The 19,770-nt window shown below is 49.3% G+C and overlaps 1 protein-coding gene across 4 annotated transcripts in view; it reads left to right on the forward strand.

Annotated features, from left to right (window-relative positions):
• The window catches only part of Nlrc5 (NLR family CARD domain containing 5), an 84,583-nt gene that overhangs the window by 39,428 nt on the left and 25,385 nt on the right, over positions 1 to 19,770 (forward strand). For all 4 annotated transcript variants that reach the window (XR_013104849.1, XM_034522718.2, XM_076915659.1 and 1 more), the window contains exons 13-27: positions 1,398 to 1,460; positions 1,845 to 1,928; positions 4,042 to 4,125; positions 5,059 to 5,148; positions 5,995 to 6,063; positions 6,952 to 7,020; positions 7,772 to 7,864; positions 8,260 to 8,343; positions 8,945 to 9,034; positions 9,745 to 9,789; positions 10,478 to 10,561; positions 11,710 to 11,793; positions 15,966 to 16,049; positions 18,760 to 18,849; positions 18,997 to 19,059. Coding sequence is in view for 3 of the 4 variants with exons in the window: in XM_034522718.2 (XP_034378609.1) it covers positions 1,398 to 1,460; positions 1,845 to 1,928; positions 4,042 to 4,125; positions 5,059 to 5,148; positions 5,995 to 6,063; positions 6,952 to 7,020; positions 7,772 to 7,864; positions 8,260 to 8,343; positions 8,945 to 9,034; positions 9,745 to 9,789; positions 10,478 to 10,561; positions 11,710 to 11,793; positions 15,966 to 16,049; positions 18,760 to 18,849; positions 18,997 to 19,059 (1,176 nt within the window). In the remaining variant the exon portion in view is untranslated. The remainder of the gene's footprint in view (positions 1 to 1,397; positions 1,461 to 1,844; positions 1,929 to 4,041; positions 4,126 to 5,058; positions 5,149 to 5,994; positions 6,064 to 6,951; positions 7,021 to 7,771; positions 7,865 to 8,259; positions 8,344 to 8,944; positions 9,035 to 9,744; positions 9,790 to 10,477; positions 10,562 to 11,709; positions 11,794 to 15,965; positions 16,050 to 18,759; positions 18,850 to 18,996; positions 19,060 to 19,770) is intronic.

Genomic DNA, 19,770 nt, shown 5'->3' on the forward strand with positions numbered 1-19,770 from the left:
ATCTAGGCTGGGAGGGTGAGCGTGAGAACCTAGCAAGAAGTGGAGTGGGAAGATTCTCCCTGCCGCTGTGTGCATTCCCTGCTCAGGGCTGGTGAAGTGTCCTCCCTTCCTCTCATGTGTCTGTAGTACACCTGACCCCTGGCTTGAGAATCATCCCAGGGTCACAGAGTGAGCCAGGCCTGTAGGGAGAACACAAAGATACCATGCACTGAGACTGAAAAATTATTCAAACTGAAGAAAAGATAGATAGAGAGATGATGATATTTACATCTTAGGGCTGCCTTGGGAATGGAGGGATAAGTGCATCTAACATGCTCCAGACACTGGCATGCCACCAGCACTTAGAGTTAGCCATACATGGCTTTCTAGTCCCCTTCCCTCCCCCACACACACTTGGGTTAGAGAAGGCAAGAACACTTCTGTCACTGAGAAAACACCCCTACTCCCCACACTCCTCCCTGGCTAAGCTCCAGAGCCGTAACCCTTTCCTTCCCTCAGCTCCAGTCTCCCATCTGTACCATGACACAGTTGGGTCAATGCCACCTCCCCTGGCAGATACCTAAAGCTCTGATACCCAATGTGATCACTACCAGTGACTGTGACTATTTAAATGAAGTGGCTTTCAGTCCATCAGTTTCATTTACTACCTTTCCAGGGCTGTGCAGTGGCCACAGGTGTCTCCTGTGGCAGATGACACAGTGGAACTTCTGTCATTGCTAAAGGTTCTGTTCGATCTGTGGTGCTCAACCGTGCTAATGCTGTGGCCTTTAATAGAGTCCCTCATGTTGTGGGGACCCCCAACCATAAAACGACTTTGTTGCTACTTCATAACTGTAATTTTGCCTCTGTTATAAATCATAATATAAGTGTCTGTCTGATAGGCAGGATCTCTGATATGTGACATCCTCTCTCTCAAAGGGGTCATGATCCATAGGCTGAGAACCACTGTTAGAAAACTCCAATCTATAGGCCTATGGAAATTGACTTATGGTATAGCCCAAGCTTCTCTACAGTCCCTGGCATTCTCTTTACCTTATGGGAGTCTAGAATGGCTATAGCTCGCCACTGCTTGCACTTGCCTATGGAAGGCAGTACATGCTCCCTATCACATCAAAGAGATGTTATCATAATGACCTTCGGAAACCAAAACCAGAGTCTGGTGGGTGAAGTGGACACATGGGGGAAGCCACATTTGAATAGGGCTCCCTTAGACTTCAAGCACTTTGCTCCTGCTACTTTGCCTAGGCACAGCCCAAACACCTTCCGCCACTGCCGTTAGCACAAACTCACCCTGGGGGTGCTGCAGGATCATCAGCCCCGGATGCCGATGGAAGAGGTGCAGTCCATCAGGGCTGGATCCCGAGCTCAGACTAGTGTGTAATCTGTTCTTTTTTCAGAGCATCAGATGTACTGGGCAAAGATAGCCTGAAGGAAGGACAGAGTCGAAGCCTGCAACTCAGGTACCTCAGCAAAGGATAATGGAGGTAGGGTCCTTTCCTAAGAAAGGAAGAGCAGCCAGGAAGGAATACAGGGGAAAGCAGATGGAGGGACAGGGAATGGGCATGCATAAGCAACTATATCAGCAACCCATGCTATATATGTGGGGTACTGTATTCAAAGGTCTGTGTCTGGTACCTTCTGGGAACCCTTGTAGGAGCCCCATTAATGACACATATTTCTCTACTTTAGTAGAAGAAGATACTGAGTCATAGATTAAGTGCCTTGAATAGGTTCACCCCACTACTTAGAGGTATGCAGATCCCAGAGCTGTTCCCTCAGGATGCACCTGACTCAGAACCAGAAGGACCATGATTTTCTCCTGACATCCTCCATTCCTCTCCCAGGCTTCAGAAATGTCAGCTCAGGGTCCGTGATGCAGAAGCCCTTGTGGAGCTATTCCAGAAAGGTCCCCCGCTGGAGGAACTAGAGTGAGTACCCGGATAAGTGGGAAGCCTGAGGCAGGAGCAGGCAGGGAGGCTGGGCAGGGTAGACAACAGTCAGAACATCTGTCACCTGTCCCGTATCAGGGGCTCAGCTAGAAGCTGTCAGGCATGTGTTTTATCATCTCCTCTCTGAGATGGACCACATTTTATAGAGAAGGAAATGAAGGCGCAAAGGTAAATTTGCTCAAGATCAAACAGGAAGGAAGCATCTGGCCTGAGGGTCTCAGCCCATCCTCGTGAACTCTGCCACTACCTCCATGGCCATCAGTAGACTGGGACTCCTCCTGCACTTGGGTGACCCATTCTTTACAGGCTAAAGAGGTTCCCATGATGCCTCTCTCCTGAGCATGGCTTAAGAACTGGTGGTGGTCATTGCCTAGTGATAGGAAGGAAACCCCACCAAGACAGTCCCAGGAAGTCCTCCAAGGGATGTAAAGACAGAATGGTGGGGTACTCCAGGTGGCAGTGGTGCATGCTTCCAGCACTTGGGAGGCAGAGGCAGGGAGATTCCTGAGTTCAAGACCAGCCTAGTCTATAGAGCAAATGCCAGGACTGCCAGGGCAGCCTTGTCTCTAAAAACCAGAGTGTGAAGTATTTAGGGGTGAGTTGGTCCCACTTCAGGGTGTGGTCCATAGGGTGAGGGTTGCCTGGGCAATCACCATATTGGTTCGTTACCTTGTCTCATTGGAAGACTGAGGGACAGGATTAAATATGGGCCAGTAAGATGGCTCAGCAGGTAAGTGCACTTGTCGTCAAGCCTAGCCATCTGAGTTCAGTCTCCAGGACCCACACAGTGGAAAGAGCAAATCAATTCTTAAACTCCCTGTCCGAACTCCATGTGCAGCTGTCCCTCACTGCAAAAAAAGAATAAAATAAATGCAATATCTTTTCATGATTAAAGGATCTAGAGAGATGGCTTCGTGGCTGATTGCTTGCTACCCTTCCAGAGGACCTGGTTTCAATTTCCAGCACCCATGTTGGGCTGTTGTAACTGCCTATAATTTCAGTTCCAGAGGATTCAGAGCCTTCTGGCATCCACAGGGACCCATACATGTGAAGTGCATGCAAACACACACACACACACACACACACACACATTTATATAACAAAAATTTAAAACATAAAAATGAAGGCATGAGATATTTCTAACCCCCTTGCTACAACTGAGCTTGCCCCTCCTGGGTGCCCTCACTTGCAACATGACCCTGGCTGCCCCAGTCACCCTCTCAGCTCTCTGCTGTCCTTACTGCCAGTCCAACTGAATCTCAAGCCTGGCTCTTCTCCAGTGTCCTCATCCACTTCCTTTGTTAGAACAATGTCTCACCTGGTGACCCATTAGCTTCACTCTTTTCCCAGCTCCCACCATGGCATTCTCTTCCTTGACAGAATAGATGTTGTTTCACCACCGCCTACACCCATCAATCCCTCCCTCTGCTCAGGGTAAAGCCCAAATTCTCTAGTTCTGTGGGACCCAGAAACCTACCCCAACCTCCCCAACCCCTTTCTAAACCCCCTCCCCCCCATCCCCTGCTGCCCTCACTCAATTTCCAGTCTAAGCATACTGGCGCCCTCTGGTGGCTGGTATGTGCTATGCCATGAGATCTTTGTGCTATTCCCACTACAAGGGACAATCTTCCCAAATCTCTCCCCATACACTTACCTACGGAACTCCTGGGATTTCCAGCAAATAGTTTAAAAAAAAAATCAAGAAAGCCTCTCTGACCTTACATTGGGCCAGATATCCTGGAATCAGAGAAGTGATCACAAGAAGCAATTATGCATGTTGCAGAATACAGAAATGGTCAAGGGGGGTCTTCGAGGCAGACTGTCTGGGTTCAAACCCAAGCCCACCCTTGAGCAGATCCCTTAAGGACTCTGTGCCTTGTTTACTCAGCAGTAAGATGAAGGTATACTAGTCGCTGCTCCGAAGATTGTGGGTATGAAATGTGCCACAAGTGTAGGAGCACCAAGGTCATTGCCACATGTGGAGCTGGCAGCCTTTAGTTATTATAAAGTTCATTCATGAGAACAATGGTCTGTCTAAAGCCAGGATTGGGAGGAGGGTACTGCAAGAGTCTCCACGGCGCCTCTATCTTAGTCTTTCAGGGAACCGTCTGGAAGATGAAGGCTGTCGACTTGTGGCAGAGGCTGCTTCACAGCTTCACATTGTCCAGAAACTGGAGTGAGTTGTATGTCCCACTGTTGGGTAACAAGAGGAACCAGGAAGAGTCCCATCTGGTCCCTGCCACCCCCATGCAGTCAGCAATAGTAGCAGCATCTACCCAGCTTCCTCTCTCTCCAGCTAAGTTGGGATGTTGACTATACCTTGCTCTTACCTCCATCTTGAACCACCAGTAGGCTCACCACCTAAGTTCATGCACATAGCATGTCCATGGCACATCTGGCTCACAAGCCAGGTCGTCCTTGCGACAACTGGCAAGCCTTGCACTGGGCTAGAGCTGAGGTACTGACTGGGTGGGTACTGTGCTGCCAGGTCAAGGCATTAGGGTACAAAGTGGTAGGCTTGGTTGAGATGTAGGTATAAATTGTTGGAGTGGTGACCCAAGAAATCAGAGTGTACAATGGCTCAGAGCTGGGGCAGAGACAGTCAGGTTGTATTGGGGTTTTAGGGTCCTATTTGGGTAAGAAGTTTGGGGAAAGTGGCTTGGGCTACAGCTTTATTTGTATCACTCAATAACTTTAAAAACTTTAAATAACTTTAATTCTATTACTTTGGGAAAGTAATAGAATGTCTCTGAGCCTCAGTTTCTCCATCTGTAAAATGGAGTTAAGTAAGACCATGCGTGTCTGAAACCTATATAGAGAGCCAATCTTCCATGCCAGACCTCCATGTTACTCCATAGACTGCAGTGAAGCTCAGAGAGGGGAGAACGCAGAAGCAGTGCTCATGGGTTAAGCCAGAAAACTTGACTCCCTGAGTGTGTGTGTTGGTGAGTGGGTGGGTGGGTGGGGGTCATACAACCCTTGGCTCACATGGCCAGCACTCTTTGAAAGATGCTGCTTGGGGACCTGTGACACCTAACAACTTTCAAGACACAACAAAAGGACAGAAGTTGTCTGCCAGCTGACACCACTCCCCCACTCCTCTCCACAGCCTCAGTAACAACCACCTCTCTCAGACTGGGGTGACCTATGTGTTGAAGGCCATGAGCACGTGTGGGACCCTGGAAGAGTTGCACATCAGGTGGGAATCTCAATAGAGTATCATCATTTCGCTTTAGCTCTGAGCCCCAGAGCTCAGGGCCATCTCCCCATACTTCCTGAAACTCCCCATATTATTTCTGGCCTCGTGCCTTAAGGACCTCCAGAAGATGCTGCTGGAGGCCTGGGAAGCTGGCACTTGGTGTTGTGGGTCTCTTCTGGAGAACTGCCTGGGGCTGGTGGAGCCAGCCAGGAATGGCAGTAACAGAAACAGAGAGAACAACTCTCTAGTTCCTTGCCCCATTTGGTACAAACTATGCAGTGCCTTGTATGTTCCCAGCTCCTGTGGGTTCTCTTCTTTCCATCTTCCTTCAGTCCCTTCCCAGCTTCTCCTGAGAACAACCTCCAGGTGACTTGTGACCTCCTGTCCCCTGGTCCAACCTCAGTTCTACCTCTATCAGTATGAGGAGCCGAGGATAGGAGGATATGATGGTGCTTTCCTGAAAGCTTCATTCTTGGTTCTCAGCTGTACAGAGGGTCTGTTTCAGGCACCCCTCAAAGGGTTGGAGGGAAACCAGATTCTCTCAAAAGGTAGATTGGGGATCTTATTCTCCGTGATCATTGAGATATACAGCATGTCGTGAGAGACAGCACCCATATCCCAAAGTGCTGCAAGCATCCGAGAAAACCCCCACCCTTACCCCACCCAGGGAAGGCAGAGAGGGCATGCTGTAACTGAGGCACAAACCAGAACAGGAAGAACGTGAAGCCTCTGTAGCAGGAAAGTTTCACACCTCAAAGCCTCAGAGGAAGTCATAGGAAGGGGCTTGGGCAGGTGTGATGCCTTATTGGTCCCACTAACCTTCCCTTACCCATCTCTTGTCCATAGCCTGCTAAGCAACACCGTGGTTCTCACATTTGCCCAGGAGCCGAGGGAGCAGGAAGGGAGCTGCAGGAGGTAAGGACCCAGTATGTATATACCTCTTGGGGATGGGAATATGGCCTCCCTGACCCAGGGAGACCTTGATAGGAACTCACAAAGTAGGGCTATCTATGTATCTCAGATGGCAGTGTTTGTGTAACAGTGCATGAAACCCTGGGCTCAGTTCCCAACACTGTGCAAGTCAAACATGCTGTCACCTGAGACACATGAGATCCTGTCTGAAATACTGAATAAGAATTCACTAAGGGTCAGCAGTGAGCAGGCTTGGCAGGAGACATGGGTCTGATGAAGGAGCCGAGGGCAGACTACCGGGAGCCCTGTGATGTAGGATCTGGGTGGTGTGCCAGCCCAGGCTGGGATAGCTAGACAATAATTATTCATTGGAAACTTAGGGTTTTAGCCTAAATATTGAGCATATTCGGTCTATCCTGGAGCTCTGAGATGGCCAGAACTCCTATCTTCCTTTGGCACAAGGACCATTCAAAGGGGTGTATGCCTCCCTCCTTCAAGGGACTTCCAGCACATGGCCAGAGTCTTAGTTCTGTGTTTTGTGTGTCAACCCACAGGTTGTTGCATAATGTATAGGGTCTGAACACTGAAGGTTGGTAGGAGGAGATCTGCCATCGCTACCATCCCTTGTGATGATAATGACAATGACATTAATGGTGACCGTAGCCAGGGTGAATTGAGCACTTCCTCTGTGTGCAGCTAGCTAGCACTAGACTGAGACAACTTAGTACCAAATTAGTCCCAGAGAGAGGCCAGTCCCAGTCACATGCCAGACTAAAGTCTCACTGACTCTGCCTAAGCACAGAGACCGAAAGGTGGACAGTGAGTTTGGGGAAGGACCCTGGAGCCAAAGGCAAGATATGTTCAGTCTGGCCTTGCTATGTGTTCCTCCAGGAGGGTACCACTTACCAGCTTCACATCTCCTGTGACCTCCGAGCTATCCCAGAGATCTAGAAGGATCAGGTACAATGGCAATCTCTGTTTCTTGTCCCCAAGCCTCAAGCCTGTCTCAAAGGCTCCCTAGAAGACACCACAACCTACTGTGTCAAGGAGTTATGGCTGTCAACTTCTTGTTCCCTGCATAGCTCATCCCTCTGTCACCTCCCATTGTCTAGGCAATCCCATACTGTATCCTGCACCCTGAGCTAGAGAAATTCTGAATGAAGAAAAGAGCAGTCATGAGCCTCTGATCCCCAGTTCTGGGCATCAGCCTGGGCTCCCCTCAGCTCTGCATCTTCCCATCAACACTGTCTTCCTTTTGCCTGCCTGCCTGCCTGCCTGCCTGCCTGTCTGTCTGTCTGTCTGTCTGTCTGTCTCTCTGCTTGCCTATCTCATTCAGAGTTTGGTTTTTTCCTCCAAGGCCCTCAGTCTTATCTCTCCTCTGTCTTTGTTTTTGTCTCTGTCTCTGCCACTGTCACTCTGTGTCTCTTTGTCTCTGCCTATGTCTATCTCTAACTACCCCTGATGCCATCTCTACCTGTCTCTGTCTCCATTTCTACCTGTCTGTCTCTGTCGCTATCTTCATTTATTTCTGTCTTTCTCTCCCTCTGGTCCCAGCCCTATGCCTCTCTGCTATTTGGGGCATGCTGTGTGTTAGTCCTGTCTATCTCAACGTCCTATAACAGAATCTCACCCTTCTGCCCACTGGGGGCAGCTTTCCTCTGGGTACAGTGTCTGGTGGGCACTGCAGAGCTGTGGGTCTTGCCCCTTACAGGCTGGCATACTGTAACTTCCTGGCCAAGCACACAGAGAAGCTCTGTGAGGCACTGAGAGTGAGCTGCCAGACCCACCACCTGGATCATCTTGAGTGAGTATTTGGTTCCAGAAAGGCAGTGGTGGGCACAGTAGAGGGTGCTTGGTGACAGAATGCAGGTGTCCTGTTTTCTTTTGAAGAGTCTAATCCCAGCTTTCTTTTCCATTGACATCAGAGACCCTGCAGAGACCTGGGGGAGGGGCAGTGACTTTCTTTCCAAATATACATCCCACACTGGTACCTTTTGCAGCCATCCCTGGCTCCCAGAAGACCACAAATCTTAGAAAGAATGCTGGGGGGGGGGTAAGGGGATTGATATGCCCCATATATGAAGTGCAGAGATGTGACCTGCTGCTTAGATTGGGTTCCCGGTCCCAGGAACCGGGTGACCACACTGCTACCAAAGCAGAACCCACACCCTCCACTAACCTTTGCTTCTTCCTTTCCAGCCTCTCAGACAACTCTTTGGGAGACAAAGGAGTGATCCTGCTAACCCAGCTGCTCCCAGGACTGGGTCCCCTGAAGTCCTTGAAGTAAGCAACTAACCACCCTGCAAGGCCTCTGGGTACCCACAAGTGGGAGGGGTTGTTCTGGGTCCTCTCCTGGGTACAGCAAAGATGTAACCAGAAAGTGCATATGAACCCTCGCCCCATAGCAGCACATAGGCTAATGTTCAACAAGGACTCACCCTGGCTTGACTAAACTCTGACTTACCTCAGAGAGCTCAGGGCTCCACCTTTTGCTTCAGGCTTTCTCCCAACAGTTCCTGTGTATCTCCATGGAGAAGAGATAGCTTTCCTGCTGCTTCTGTTTAGGAGTTCCCTCCCATTTTTTTTTTTAACTTACCCTGAGTCCCACAGTTCCCATATCAGGTGGCGAAGGAGAGTTCAGAGGGAGCTCTGGGCTCCAGTCTTAGCTCCTTCACCAACACAGCCTGTCACCTTGAGCTAGTTCCTACCAGACTAGCTCATCTCCACAGCTGTGCAGTGAAGTTAGAGGGGTTTTCGATGGTCACCTGGGGGTTCACTAGGGTCTGCCATCTGCTGTCAGAGACACTCCCATCTCTGGCCCTGTGCTCTGACATACAGAGAGTGTGTCTGAGTCCTTCACCATTGTCACTGTGTGATTCCCCAGCCTCAGCAGGAATGGCTTGTCCATGGATGCTGTGTTTAGCTTGGTCCTGTGTATGTCTTCCCTGCAGTGGGTGTTCCACTTAGATGTCAGGTGAGTGGCTGCCTTGTCCCCCGTCCTCTCCTTTCCCTCATAAGCTCCTGTTGAGGCCTCATTTTCACAGGTCACTTTGGGTCATCCTCAGGGTCTTAGATAATACCAGGTGCAGTGAACATGTGCCAGGAGTTCATGGAATGAATGAGTGAGTGAGTGAAATTTGTGGCTCCATAGTGCCAGGAACAAGCAAATTTCTCCAAACTCTCCTTAGGAAAAACATCTTTCCACTCTCCCTTACTCTCCAGGTTGTCCTTAGATTCTCCTGAGCAAGCTGGGATCTGGCTGGTGGTCTTTGAGGCTCAGGGACTGGCCTGACATCTCCAGAGTTTATGAAGCTGGAAAGGAAGGCACCAGCCAGCCCACAGCCCTGTATCTCCTCCATACAGAAAGCCTGTAGTTTTAGGAACACTCTAACTATCTTGTCCTCCCCTGAGAATCCTAAGAATAGAGGTGTGGTGGTCCTTAACTTTATAGGGTCCTTATGTCCTTATTTGGCTGAGCATTGAAGCCTGTCTCCTTTCCCAGTTCACCATAAGAGGGCGCTGAAATAATGGGCAAAGAGCCCTGCAACCATGACTAACCGTGGCTGTCAATTGATCCATTGTTACTATATTCCCTGGGTGGCAGGCTACCTCCTGGGCCCTAAGCCCTTCTGGGGAGAGGACCCATGGCCTCTTCTCAACCAGCTTCCTCCTCTTTATTTTTAGCCTTGAGAGTGACTGCATCTTCCTTCGAGGAGCTGAGACCAGCAGGTGAGAAGAGATCTGGGCGGTGGAGCTAGCCTGTAGCTCTGCTCCCTGCTTCTTCCTGTGCATGCACGATCTCCACCCTAACAAACATCCTGTTGCCCAAGAATGACCGCCAAGTCTGGCAAGGTCTCTGGGGCAGCCTCGCCATCTAGTCTGTAAGCCCCTGCGAAACCAGGCTAACTCCAATTTAGCAGTTCACGGGCTCTTCCAGCTGCCCCCTGGTGGCAACGGGCGTCATGGCCTCGAACCCTGGAGGCTGTCCTCATAGATAGGCTTAAGGAGGGGCCATCTGGGAAGTGACCTCAAGACAGCTAATGTGAATGGCAATTGGAAGCCAGGCTAGCCCCGGGCTAGATGCTTTTGGTTCCCCAACTTAGGATCTCTTCAGGATCTAAGGGCAAAGGAATTGAGGACCAGGGAGACAGAAATATGGTTTTGTCAACTTGGTGGACAGGGAGGAGGCACTCCATTTTGTCTCCACTCACCTGGTTGGGGGCTGCCCTGGACAAGTGTGAATTGTTGATTTTTCTTGCCTCAGTTTCCTTCTCATGGATCTCAGTTCCCCCACCTGAGCAATAAGAAGCCTGGCTGGGATCAAATCTCCAGATTCCTTCCGGGTGTGGAAGTCCTAAAAGTGGGAGACCCATGGGTGTGGCTCAGGCTTTCTTTTGCTATGCTTTCTCCCTCCAAGGGATGCACTAGCTGGTGGACCAGAATTCCAGGGTGGAGCCCAGTTACTGGAGTTGAATCATCAGTATACCTCCAGGAGCCTCTGGTACTGTATCCCACTTTTGTTTAGGGGTCAGGAATTGGGCAGAGCCAGGGGCTCAAGGCTATAAATTAAGGTAGAGGAAAGATAGTTTGAGAGATGGGAAAAGAAAGAGGCCAGGGTACAGGGGCCAGCACTGGGGCTGCTGGGCTCTTTGAATCACCTCAGTGAGGCTAAGGCCTGACACTCTCCTAAGAGAATATTATCGTATCTCTGAAATACACTGGAAACTCAGCTATCCCCTGCCCTGGCTTGCCGTCTGCTTTTGAGACTTTCATTTCTATAAAGAGGTTCACCTCATACCTCAGAAAAGTCTAGTCTGGGAGTTAGGGGATCTCCTAGGTCACAAGGAGCTAGAAGACCTTTCTGAGACCTGACATTCTCTCCTAAAAGATGCCTAAGCTGGTGTCAACCGAGCTATTCAGAGAGAACTTGTCATGCTCCAAGCAGGAGAAGCAACATGAGCAAAAGCCAGGATGAGGGCATGTTAGGAAGCACTGACGTGTAGCTAGAGCACATAGCGGGAAAGCCTGGGCAAGGCGTTCAGTTTTTACTTAAGAGTACTAAGGAACCACTGAGGATTTTAAGCCGTGGAGAGGCCCCATTAGATTTTCAGTGTTGAGAGACGAGACATCGACTGGAGAAATGATCCAGCAGTTAAAAGCATTCATTGCTCCTGCAGAGGACGAGGGTTCAGTTCTCAGTATTCACACAGCAGGTCACAAACATCCATACCTCCAGTAGCAGGGGATCCGACGCCCTCTTCCATGGGCTTCCATGGGCATCAGACACGCACTTGGTGCACATGTACACATGCAAGCAAAACACAGTTTATAAATTAAAAAGGTGAGACACTCAGAGGGTGGTGAAGGATTGAGACAGCAAGAGTAGAAGTCAGAGGTGATTAAGGGATCCAGGTGAGTGAAGATAGGCTCAGGCAGAGGCAGTGGACAGAGAGGATTCACCACATGGAGCAGCTTTCATGTAGATATCATGATGGTGGTCACAGGAGAGTTGGGAAGGGGAGTGTGCTCTGCCGGGCATAGGAGAGGCGCCTGAGGCCTGCAGTTCTGGGGAGGAACGTCTGTTAGGAGGAGAAGAGTATCCTAGGACAACAGGGTCCACTCTGATTCCCCATCCTCTACCCCTCTCAGCCTTCAGGAGTGTCAGCTGGAACCCCTGAGCCTTGCCTGCCTCTGTACCACTCTGGAGAAGTGCCCAGGGCCTCTGGAAATCCAGTAAGTAATAAGACAAGCCCCCAAGTGCACAGTGTGAGTGGCTGTGCAGGAAACTGGGTGCGGGCTTATAGGGTAGACGGGATAAATCTTTCCCGGCCTTCTTCCAGCAGACCGATCAGCCCTACTCTGGGAGTTAGGAGGCCTGTCAGTGGAAGGTCAGGCCACCTCCCCAGGAGCCTCAAGTACTGGACCACATGGGATTCTGCCTCAGAGCCCCACACAAGTCTCTCCCTCATCCTGCCTCTATGGCTAAGCTCATCCATCACCTTTGAACCCCTTGTCCCTGAAATACCTCACACACTTCAGAACAACCAGGCCTGTGACTATAATCAGGAGTTATCCCAGCCACATGGAAGCTGGCTCAGTCCCCGGACTTCAGTTTCTACTTCTGTGACCAGACAGTGAGCCTTTTCTTGGGTGTCAGTGTCGAGATTCTTATACAAGAATAACCTTTTAAAAACTGCGGGCTAGAGCCCCCCTCACTAAACAAACTCTTCCACCAATTCATGGTGTCATTTGCCATAGCCTTGTCCACTTCTTGCTCATTGTATACTCTGTTTTTTACTTTCTGGTTGTGTAGTTCTTATCCAAGATGTTCAGGATTGAAAGGGTTTTGGGTTTTCTTCAGGTTTTGGAATGTTTGTATATGCAGAATGAGATACCTTAGAAAAGGGAACCGGGTCTAAACATTCATTAGTTTCATGTAAACCCTCTGAAAGCAATAGCTCGTTTCTATAATGGGCCTGCACTCAGGGCTGGGACCTGTCAGGACTGGAATTTTCCACTTTCATTGTGACATCAGTGCTCAAACTATTTCAGACTTTGGATTTTGGATTTTTTTTTGATTAGTGCTGCTCTGCCTAAGGCTGCAGTTTTACACAGGTGCAGCCTATGTCTGTGGTCGGTCCTACACAGGTGCAGCCTATAGTCTCACCTGCATCGGACCTGTTTTCCCAGGTTACAGCAATCTCATGTCCTGACTTCTGGCTCCATCTCAAATCAATTCCAGGCAAGCTAATCCATGTAGACCCCAGTGTGTGTTTCCTATGCACTTCTCTGTACCAAACACACCCAAAAGGAGGGATTTGCATTGTTGGACAGGATTGGATCTGGCCATGGGCGATCTCCCTGCATCTAATTAGTATTACTAAAGTACTATTCAGTGACAGTGTGGCTTTCCCTCAGGGTCAAGTCGTGTGAGTCCAATTCATTAAAAGCACTTTATTACATGTATTCATTTATGGTTTGGGGAGGGGAGGAAGTGTGTGTACCCATATGTGCAGCAAGTGTTCGGAGGTCAGAGAAATTTCACAAGTCATTTCCCAGGGATTGAATTCAAGTTGTCAGGCTTGGCAGCAAGCATCTTTGCCCTCTGAGCCATCTCACCAGTCCTCAGGTCAGTTTTTAAATGCTTATTCTATTTATTTTGTATACATATGGGGGGGGGAGTGTCACGGTGCTTACTCTCAGAACTCAGTGGAATTCGTGGTTATCAGTTCTGTCCTTCCACCATGTAGATCTCAGGGAGCTACAGATGTGTAGATCTCACATCTCATCCGTCCCCAACTGATTTTTTTTTAAAAAACAAATTCCTTTAGAATAAGTTTAGACACTGTTTCAAAATAGTTACAGAGACTCCGCATCTGCTACATAGTGTGTTTGTTACAGCATTACAGCAGAGAAGCCACCTGTGACAGACAGCTGTTGACTCAGGCTTTATACCCTTTCCACTGAGGTGGAACCCTGCATTCTGGACAGCAGTCTGTATCCTCATTATATTCAAGCATTGCTTCTCAGCCTCCTCTTTCCCCAAGAGCTTCCTGCTCTTTCTGTTTTTCCATGTCCTCCTTGGTTTTGCGGGTCCCCAGCTAGGTATTTTGTAAGCCATCATCTGGCTGAGTTTGTGGTTTTGTCTTCAGGTTAAGCTAGGGTCTAGCCTTGGGAGAAGCCCCCACCAGGCCAACTGCTTCTGCCTATCACTTTAGGGCTGCATGCTGTCATGGTTGACTTGGACTCTGCCCAAGGCTGTGGCTGTCACACTTTCTCACTGTGAGGTTGCTTTGTCATGTAAACAGCTCTCTTGTTCTAGAGGCTTCTGGCATTCATAAAATGGAGAGACTAGAGGACCTTAGGCCTCCTCTCCCCTAGGACTGACAGCTCATAACTCACACCCCACCGCTTTCCCCAGACACCCGTGGCTCACAGCTGAGCACGGTGGCACTTGCTGCCTGCAGTCCCAGCACTCAAGGCAGAGGCTGGGGTATCAGGAGTGTAAGGCCAGATGGGGCCACACAGCTGGTTCCAGACCAGTTGGGGTTACACATCCACACCCTATCTCAAAAAGAAAACACGAAAATTTGTGTGCACACACAAGTATGTACACATACATACATGGGCACAAACACATGCATACATACTCTCGATTACTTTAAAGTTGTTCCCAGATACTTTATAATTCTATTTGTAAATATTTTTGGTATAAAAAGTTTTGGGTTTTTTGTTTGTTTGTTTGTTTGTTTTTTGTTTTTTGGGACAGGGTTTCTCTGAGTAGCCCTGGCTGTCCTGGAACTCACTCTGTAGACCAGGCTGGCCTTGAACTCAGAAATCCTCCTGCCTCTGCCTCCCAAGTGCTGGGATTAAAGGCGTGCACCACCACCGCCAGGCGGTATGAAAAGTTTTAAATGCTCTTTTACGTTTATTTATCTAAGTTTTTTAAAACAAACAAACAAAAAACAAAGTCTTACTGTGTAGCTCTGGCTGGCCTGGAACTCACTTTGTAGACCAGGCTGGCCTAGAAATCACAGAGATCCACCTACCTCTGCCTCTCAAAAGCTGGAATTAAAGGCATTTTTATTCTTAATGTAACCACAAAAATATTATCGAACTTCAAATATTAACAATGAAGTCCTAAAATCATCCAATATATCATTCAGTATTCGATGGCCATCCCTGAGGTGTTTTTTGCAGAATGCTTGTATTTCCAGGCTTTTGTACCTTGGCCATCTGCAGCAGGGGACTGCAAGCCCATCTAGACATGCACAGACAGGCTATACCAGGCCCCCTGTGTTGTTACAGCAATGCTCCCCAAAGCACTTCAGCATTGTCTACCTGTTAAGCACTCACTGAATACCAGGCTTCAAGTTACACAGGGTTTTGAGCTGCAGGCACTGCCCAGGATCCACAAGAAAGATAGGTAGGGCTGAGGGGTTTGAGCCCAACTGGTATCTCAGGGTCCTCTCCACCCCCAGCATTGATTGGGTGTCCGGGGAGACTTTCTTGGAGGTAAGGAAAGGTGGTCAGTTCCCTGCTGCATACCCACTTCCCTCTCCACCTACTGGGGACCTGTAATAAGTCAAAATGTGTCATATGTCCATTGTTTTTTTTTTTTTAAAAAAAAATCTGTATAGACCCAGTGGCCATGGTACTGTGGGCCCACTCAAGACACTGGCCCTAAGTCCTGGCCACGTAGGGCCAGAAAGAGCAAGTCTGAGTCCCTCCACACCTTACCTACATCAGCGGTATCCCACCCTGTCCTGCCAGCCAACCAGTGAGTACAGCAGGACTGAGGCCAGCAGCCTTCAGGCACAAAGGAGAAGGGATAGAGGAGAAAGAACAGAGAAGGTAGGAGGGAACCCCAGCCCATAGGGCTCTGGGGACAGGAAGTGACTCCAGACCCTCAGTGGAGGATGAATGTGATTCTTTAGATATTCAGAGCACACAGTGGCCCAAGGGCAAGTGTTAGGGCTGTCTCCTGTTCTGTCACATTGTCTGCACCTGCAGTGCAGTGACTGGTGGGTTTGGACGGGCCACAGAAATGTGCATCTCTCCAGTGGGATGGTGGCTCATGGGCTCCACCTGCTTCATCACTGCTGGGGTGGACATAATTGATGATCCTCCACCATAATCCTGCCAGTCCATGGAGTTTGTGGAGAGATTGTCCTACAGTCCCTTGGCAATCCAAAATGCCCAGCAGCTTGTTAAAGACACACAGAATAAAACAATTTCATTTGCTCTGCCCAATGTTTTCAAGATGCATCGGGCTTGATCCAGTCTTCACAGGGCATGCTGTTGGCAACACATCTCATCTTACCTCAGGAAAGGCTCTGGCTGTGAAGCCATGCTGTCCACTTTCTAGAAGGTTCCCCTACCTCATCAAATCCTTTGCTTCACAGATTGTCCTGCAAGTCCCTGAGTGATGACAGCCTGAAGACCCTGCTGCAGTGCCTGCCCCAGCTGCCTCAGCTCAGCTTGCTGCAGTAAGTCCAGGTTTCCAGTCCTACTGCCCAGCTGACCACATCCCCCATGCTGTGTGTGACAGGGTTCTCCTTCTTGTCCTCCTCCTCTCTCCACCACTGACTGCATCAATTCATCTCACACATCTGAGACTCAGGTCATCCAACTTCACCCTAATGTGTTGTCTCCTCTGGATCTGTTCTGTGTTCTAACGACAGGGTCAGTACGTCAGCTCTTGCTCCGGGTTGGAACTCAAATAGGCCATGTACTCAGAAGCTCATGAAGGACGGGAGGGGTGTGGGCAATAGTCGGTCATGTTTTTGTTGCCTATGGAAAGGTCACCTACCCCTACAAAGGGCCCAAACAGATGTAGGTCATGTATATGTCACATGCCATGTTTTTAAAGGTCACCCTCTAACTCTGTCAAAGGGGAGGAATTTAAGCAACAGCCGTCAAAGTATTTAAAACTCTGTTTTCTAATTTCAGTGCAGACTGGTTAGAATTTAAAAAGGATTTACTTTAAATATGCTTCTAGCAGAGGGGGTTGGGAAGAAACATCCACAGCTGAGATGGAAAAATACAACAGGAAATTAAATCATAGCATTAATAGCGGCACCAAGAGCTCCTCAGCTGAGCTCTGGACATGTACGAGGCTGCTTACGTCGCCTCTGGGTGCTAGCTTCTCTTCTGACTCTCTGGGTGGCGGGGAGGGGAACTCGCAGATGTGAAATGGTTGAGATAGGATAGTCACCCGAACCACAGCTCTAAGTCACACAGCATCAGCCGTGATTCCGCTTTTGTATTTGGACCCTTGCTTGGCCCCAACCTCATTTCACTCACTCTCCATGCTGTTGACTGTGCACCATCTGGGGTGCTATGGGCATGGGAGAGAAAAGCAAACCGCTAGGTCCTTGCCATCTCCGTGTTTGCCTTGCAATAGAATGAGCCAAGCAAAAAACACAAGTGACGTGGAATGATGCAGCCAGGTGGCGTCAGGTGGAACCCAAGTCCTTGGGGGAGGTTTGAGACAAGAGGATCTCCAGTTCTTGGTCAGCCAGGGCTACAGAGTGAAGTCCTGCCTCAAAAATGAAACAAAAGAAACAAACAAAATAACAAACCTAAACAAAAACAATCAATACATGAATGAAACCAATAGCACGTGTCTTTTCTCTGAGTGGTAAGCGGCTGGAACTGTGACACAAATGACAATAGGTGTGATCAGAGAAAGACTAGTGCTCCATAGTCTATCTTTGTAAGCTTGTAAAGGGCAGGGAACTATACTCCAGGCAGTGGGGACAGCATGTTTGCAGCCTTGATGGGTTGTGGGGACAGCCTTGATACACATGGGATCAGAGGCAGTGGCTGGCAGGAAGGAGCTAGGAGACAAGATGAAGGGAGATGTCAGGGCTGGTCACATATGACCTGGCAGCCAGAGAGAGGGTTTGGGTTTTCACCCCCCCGGGGAAATTGGAAGAGAGTATACATGAATAGTATGAATTTTCAAACACTAAGATTGGCTGCTGAGAGGAGACTGAGGGATAAGAGAAGCAATGGGAAGAGAGGAGCTGGGCGGCAGGCAAGATGCACCCACAGCCGGGTCTCCATGGCCGAAGTGTGCAGCTGGTGGGAATTTTGCCTGTTTGGGTGTCACTAGGATGTCTGTCTCTCTGTCCTCCCCTCACTTCCTGCTGCTCATGGTCTCTGTGGTAAGAATACAGGTGATCAAACAGACTAGTGAGACTAGCTATATTGGCAAGTATTTGCTTTAATGGAGACATTTTGCTTTAAAGAATACTGTGGGTGAGAGAGATCAAGGAAGATTCTTGATAGCAACCTTAGGATGTGCTCTCTCCTCGCTCTCTCTCTCTCTCTCTCTCTTTCTCACTCACTCTCTCTCTCTCTCTCTCATACACACCTGGCTCTACACACAAGAACATGCACACCCATGAGATTGTGCCCCACATGCATGCAAAGCACACACAGAAAAGAACTAAATGTGAGGGGCTGGAGAAACTCTGTGGCTAAGGGAGCTTCCTGTTCTTGCCGAGGACCCAAGTTTGGTACCAGCACCCACATAAAATGGCTCACAACCACCTATAACTCCAGCTCTAGAAATCCAGTGCCTTCTTCTGGATTCTTTGGGTACCCTGCCTCCAAACACAAAGGTGACATACACTCACATGGACATAATACCCACCATTTTATAAAGACAAAAAAAATCTTTAAATAAGCCGGGCGGTGGTGGCGTACACCTTTAATCCCAGCACTTGGGAGGCAGAGGCAGGCGGATTTCTGAGTTCGAGGCCAGCCTAGTCTACAGAATGAGTTCCAGGACAGCCAGGGCTACACAGAGAAACCCTGTCTCGAAAAACCAAAAAAAAAAAAAAAAAAGTCTTTAAAAAGAATTTAAATCATGGCAGCAATCGTAAGCATGCCAGGCAGGGCGCCTGATGCAGAAGAAAGGATACCACAATTAGTCCTATTTACCCCATAAGAAGCCTGAAACTTGGAGGTTCTAAGACTCACTCAAGGTCACATAGTTAGCAAACAGAACTGGGACTCAGACCCATCAGCCTGCTCCTGCCCTAACCCCTCTTTGCCTTTCTTGAGTCCCTCTTGTTTTCCTTATTACCTTGCTGAGGTGGCAGCCAAGATATACTCTTCTTTCCATCCCTCCAGCCTACCTGGTTCTTGGCCAGTGACCCTGCTCAGTCCTGCCCCTTTCCCTTTCAGGCTGAGACACACAGTCCTGTCTCCAAGAAGCCCCTTCCTGCTGGCTGACGTCTTCATCCTGTGCCCACGGGTTCAGAAGGTCAATCTCAGGTGGGCATCATGCTGGGAGCCCTAGGGCTAGTCTTGGAGGGTGAAGCCTGGGGTTTGGTGGGTGTAAGTGATCAGAAGTACCCAAGGTGAAGTTGGGGCACCCTGGGGCAATGGCCAAGGGTGAGTGAGTGTTTACTGTCACTACAGGTCCCTGTGTGATGCTGTTCTGCATTTTAACCCCAATGAGGAACAAGAGGGTGTGTGCTGTGGGTAAGTCCCCCCACCCCAACCATCCTAGACATCCATAGGGGATCAGAGACAAGCAGACCTGCCTCCTGGGGTCAGAGCAGAGGCAGGTGCCTGCTCCCAAATGTAAGCTGCTTCCTTCAACAAGAAGAATCAAAGGCCCAGAGAGGGCTAGGCTGAGCCCAGGGACTAACAGAAAGTCTGTGTTCAAATAGTCTAGAATTCAGGGTTAAGTCTACAGAAAGGTCTTCGCAATCTGCCCACACAATCCAGCTGTTTAGACCCAGGGCCACCAGGGCCTGTGGCCTTGAGCAAGCTGCTTACTCTGACTGTTGGCTTCCTCCTCCAGTGTAGTAGAGAGCCATGTAACAGCAGAATATGGGCAAAGCTGCACAAACCAATATGTAAGTAAGGCACCAGGCATGTACAGACATGAGTGACCCTGCCCTGCTGACCCTGGCAGTACTTAAGGTGACTGAGGCACTGAAAGACAGGAGAGCAGTCTTTGGATGCAGAGGCACCAGCTTTCTGACACATGCCTTTGGGCCAGCACTTTCTTTGCTGTGAAATGACAGTCAGTGAATAGCTAAGTGCTTGCTGGACACAGCAGTGTCATCATAGAGTGGGCGCTGAGCTTGGCCTGCTGACTGCTTCAAACCCAGAGGCAGACACGCTCTTTCTTCAAAGGGCTAAATAACAAATAATTAGGCCACATGTGGTGGCACATGTCTGTAA

Source organism: Arvicanthis niloticus, chromosome 18, assembly GCF_011762505.2.
Source record: "Arvicanthis niloticus isolate mArvNil1 chromosome 18, mArvNil1.pat.X, whole genome shotgun sequence".
NCBI lineage: Eukaryota > Metazoa > Chordata > Mammalia > Rodentia > Muridae > Arvicanthis > Arvicanthis niloticus.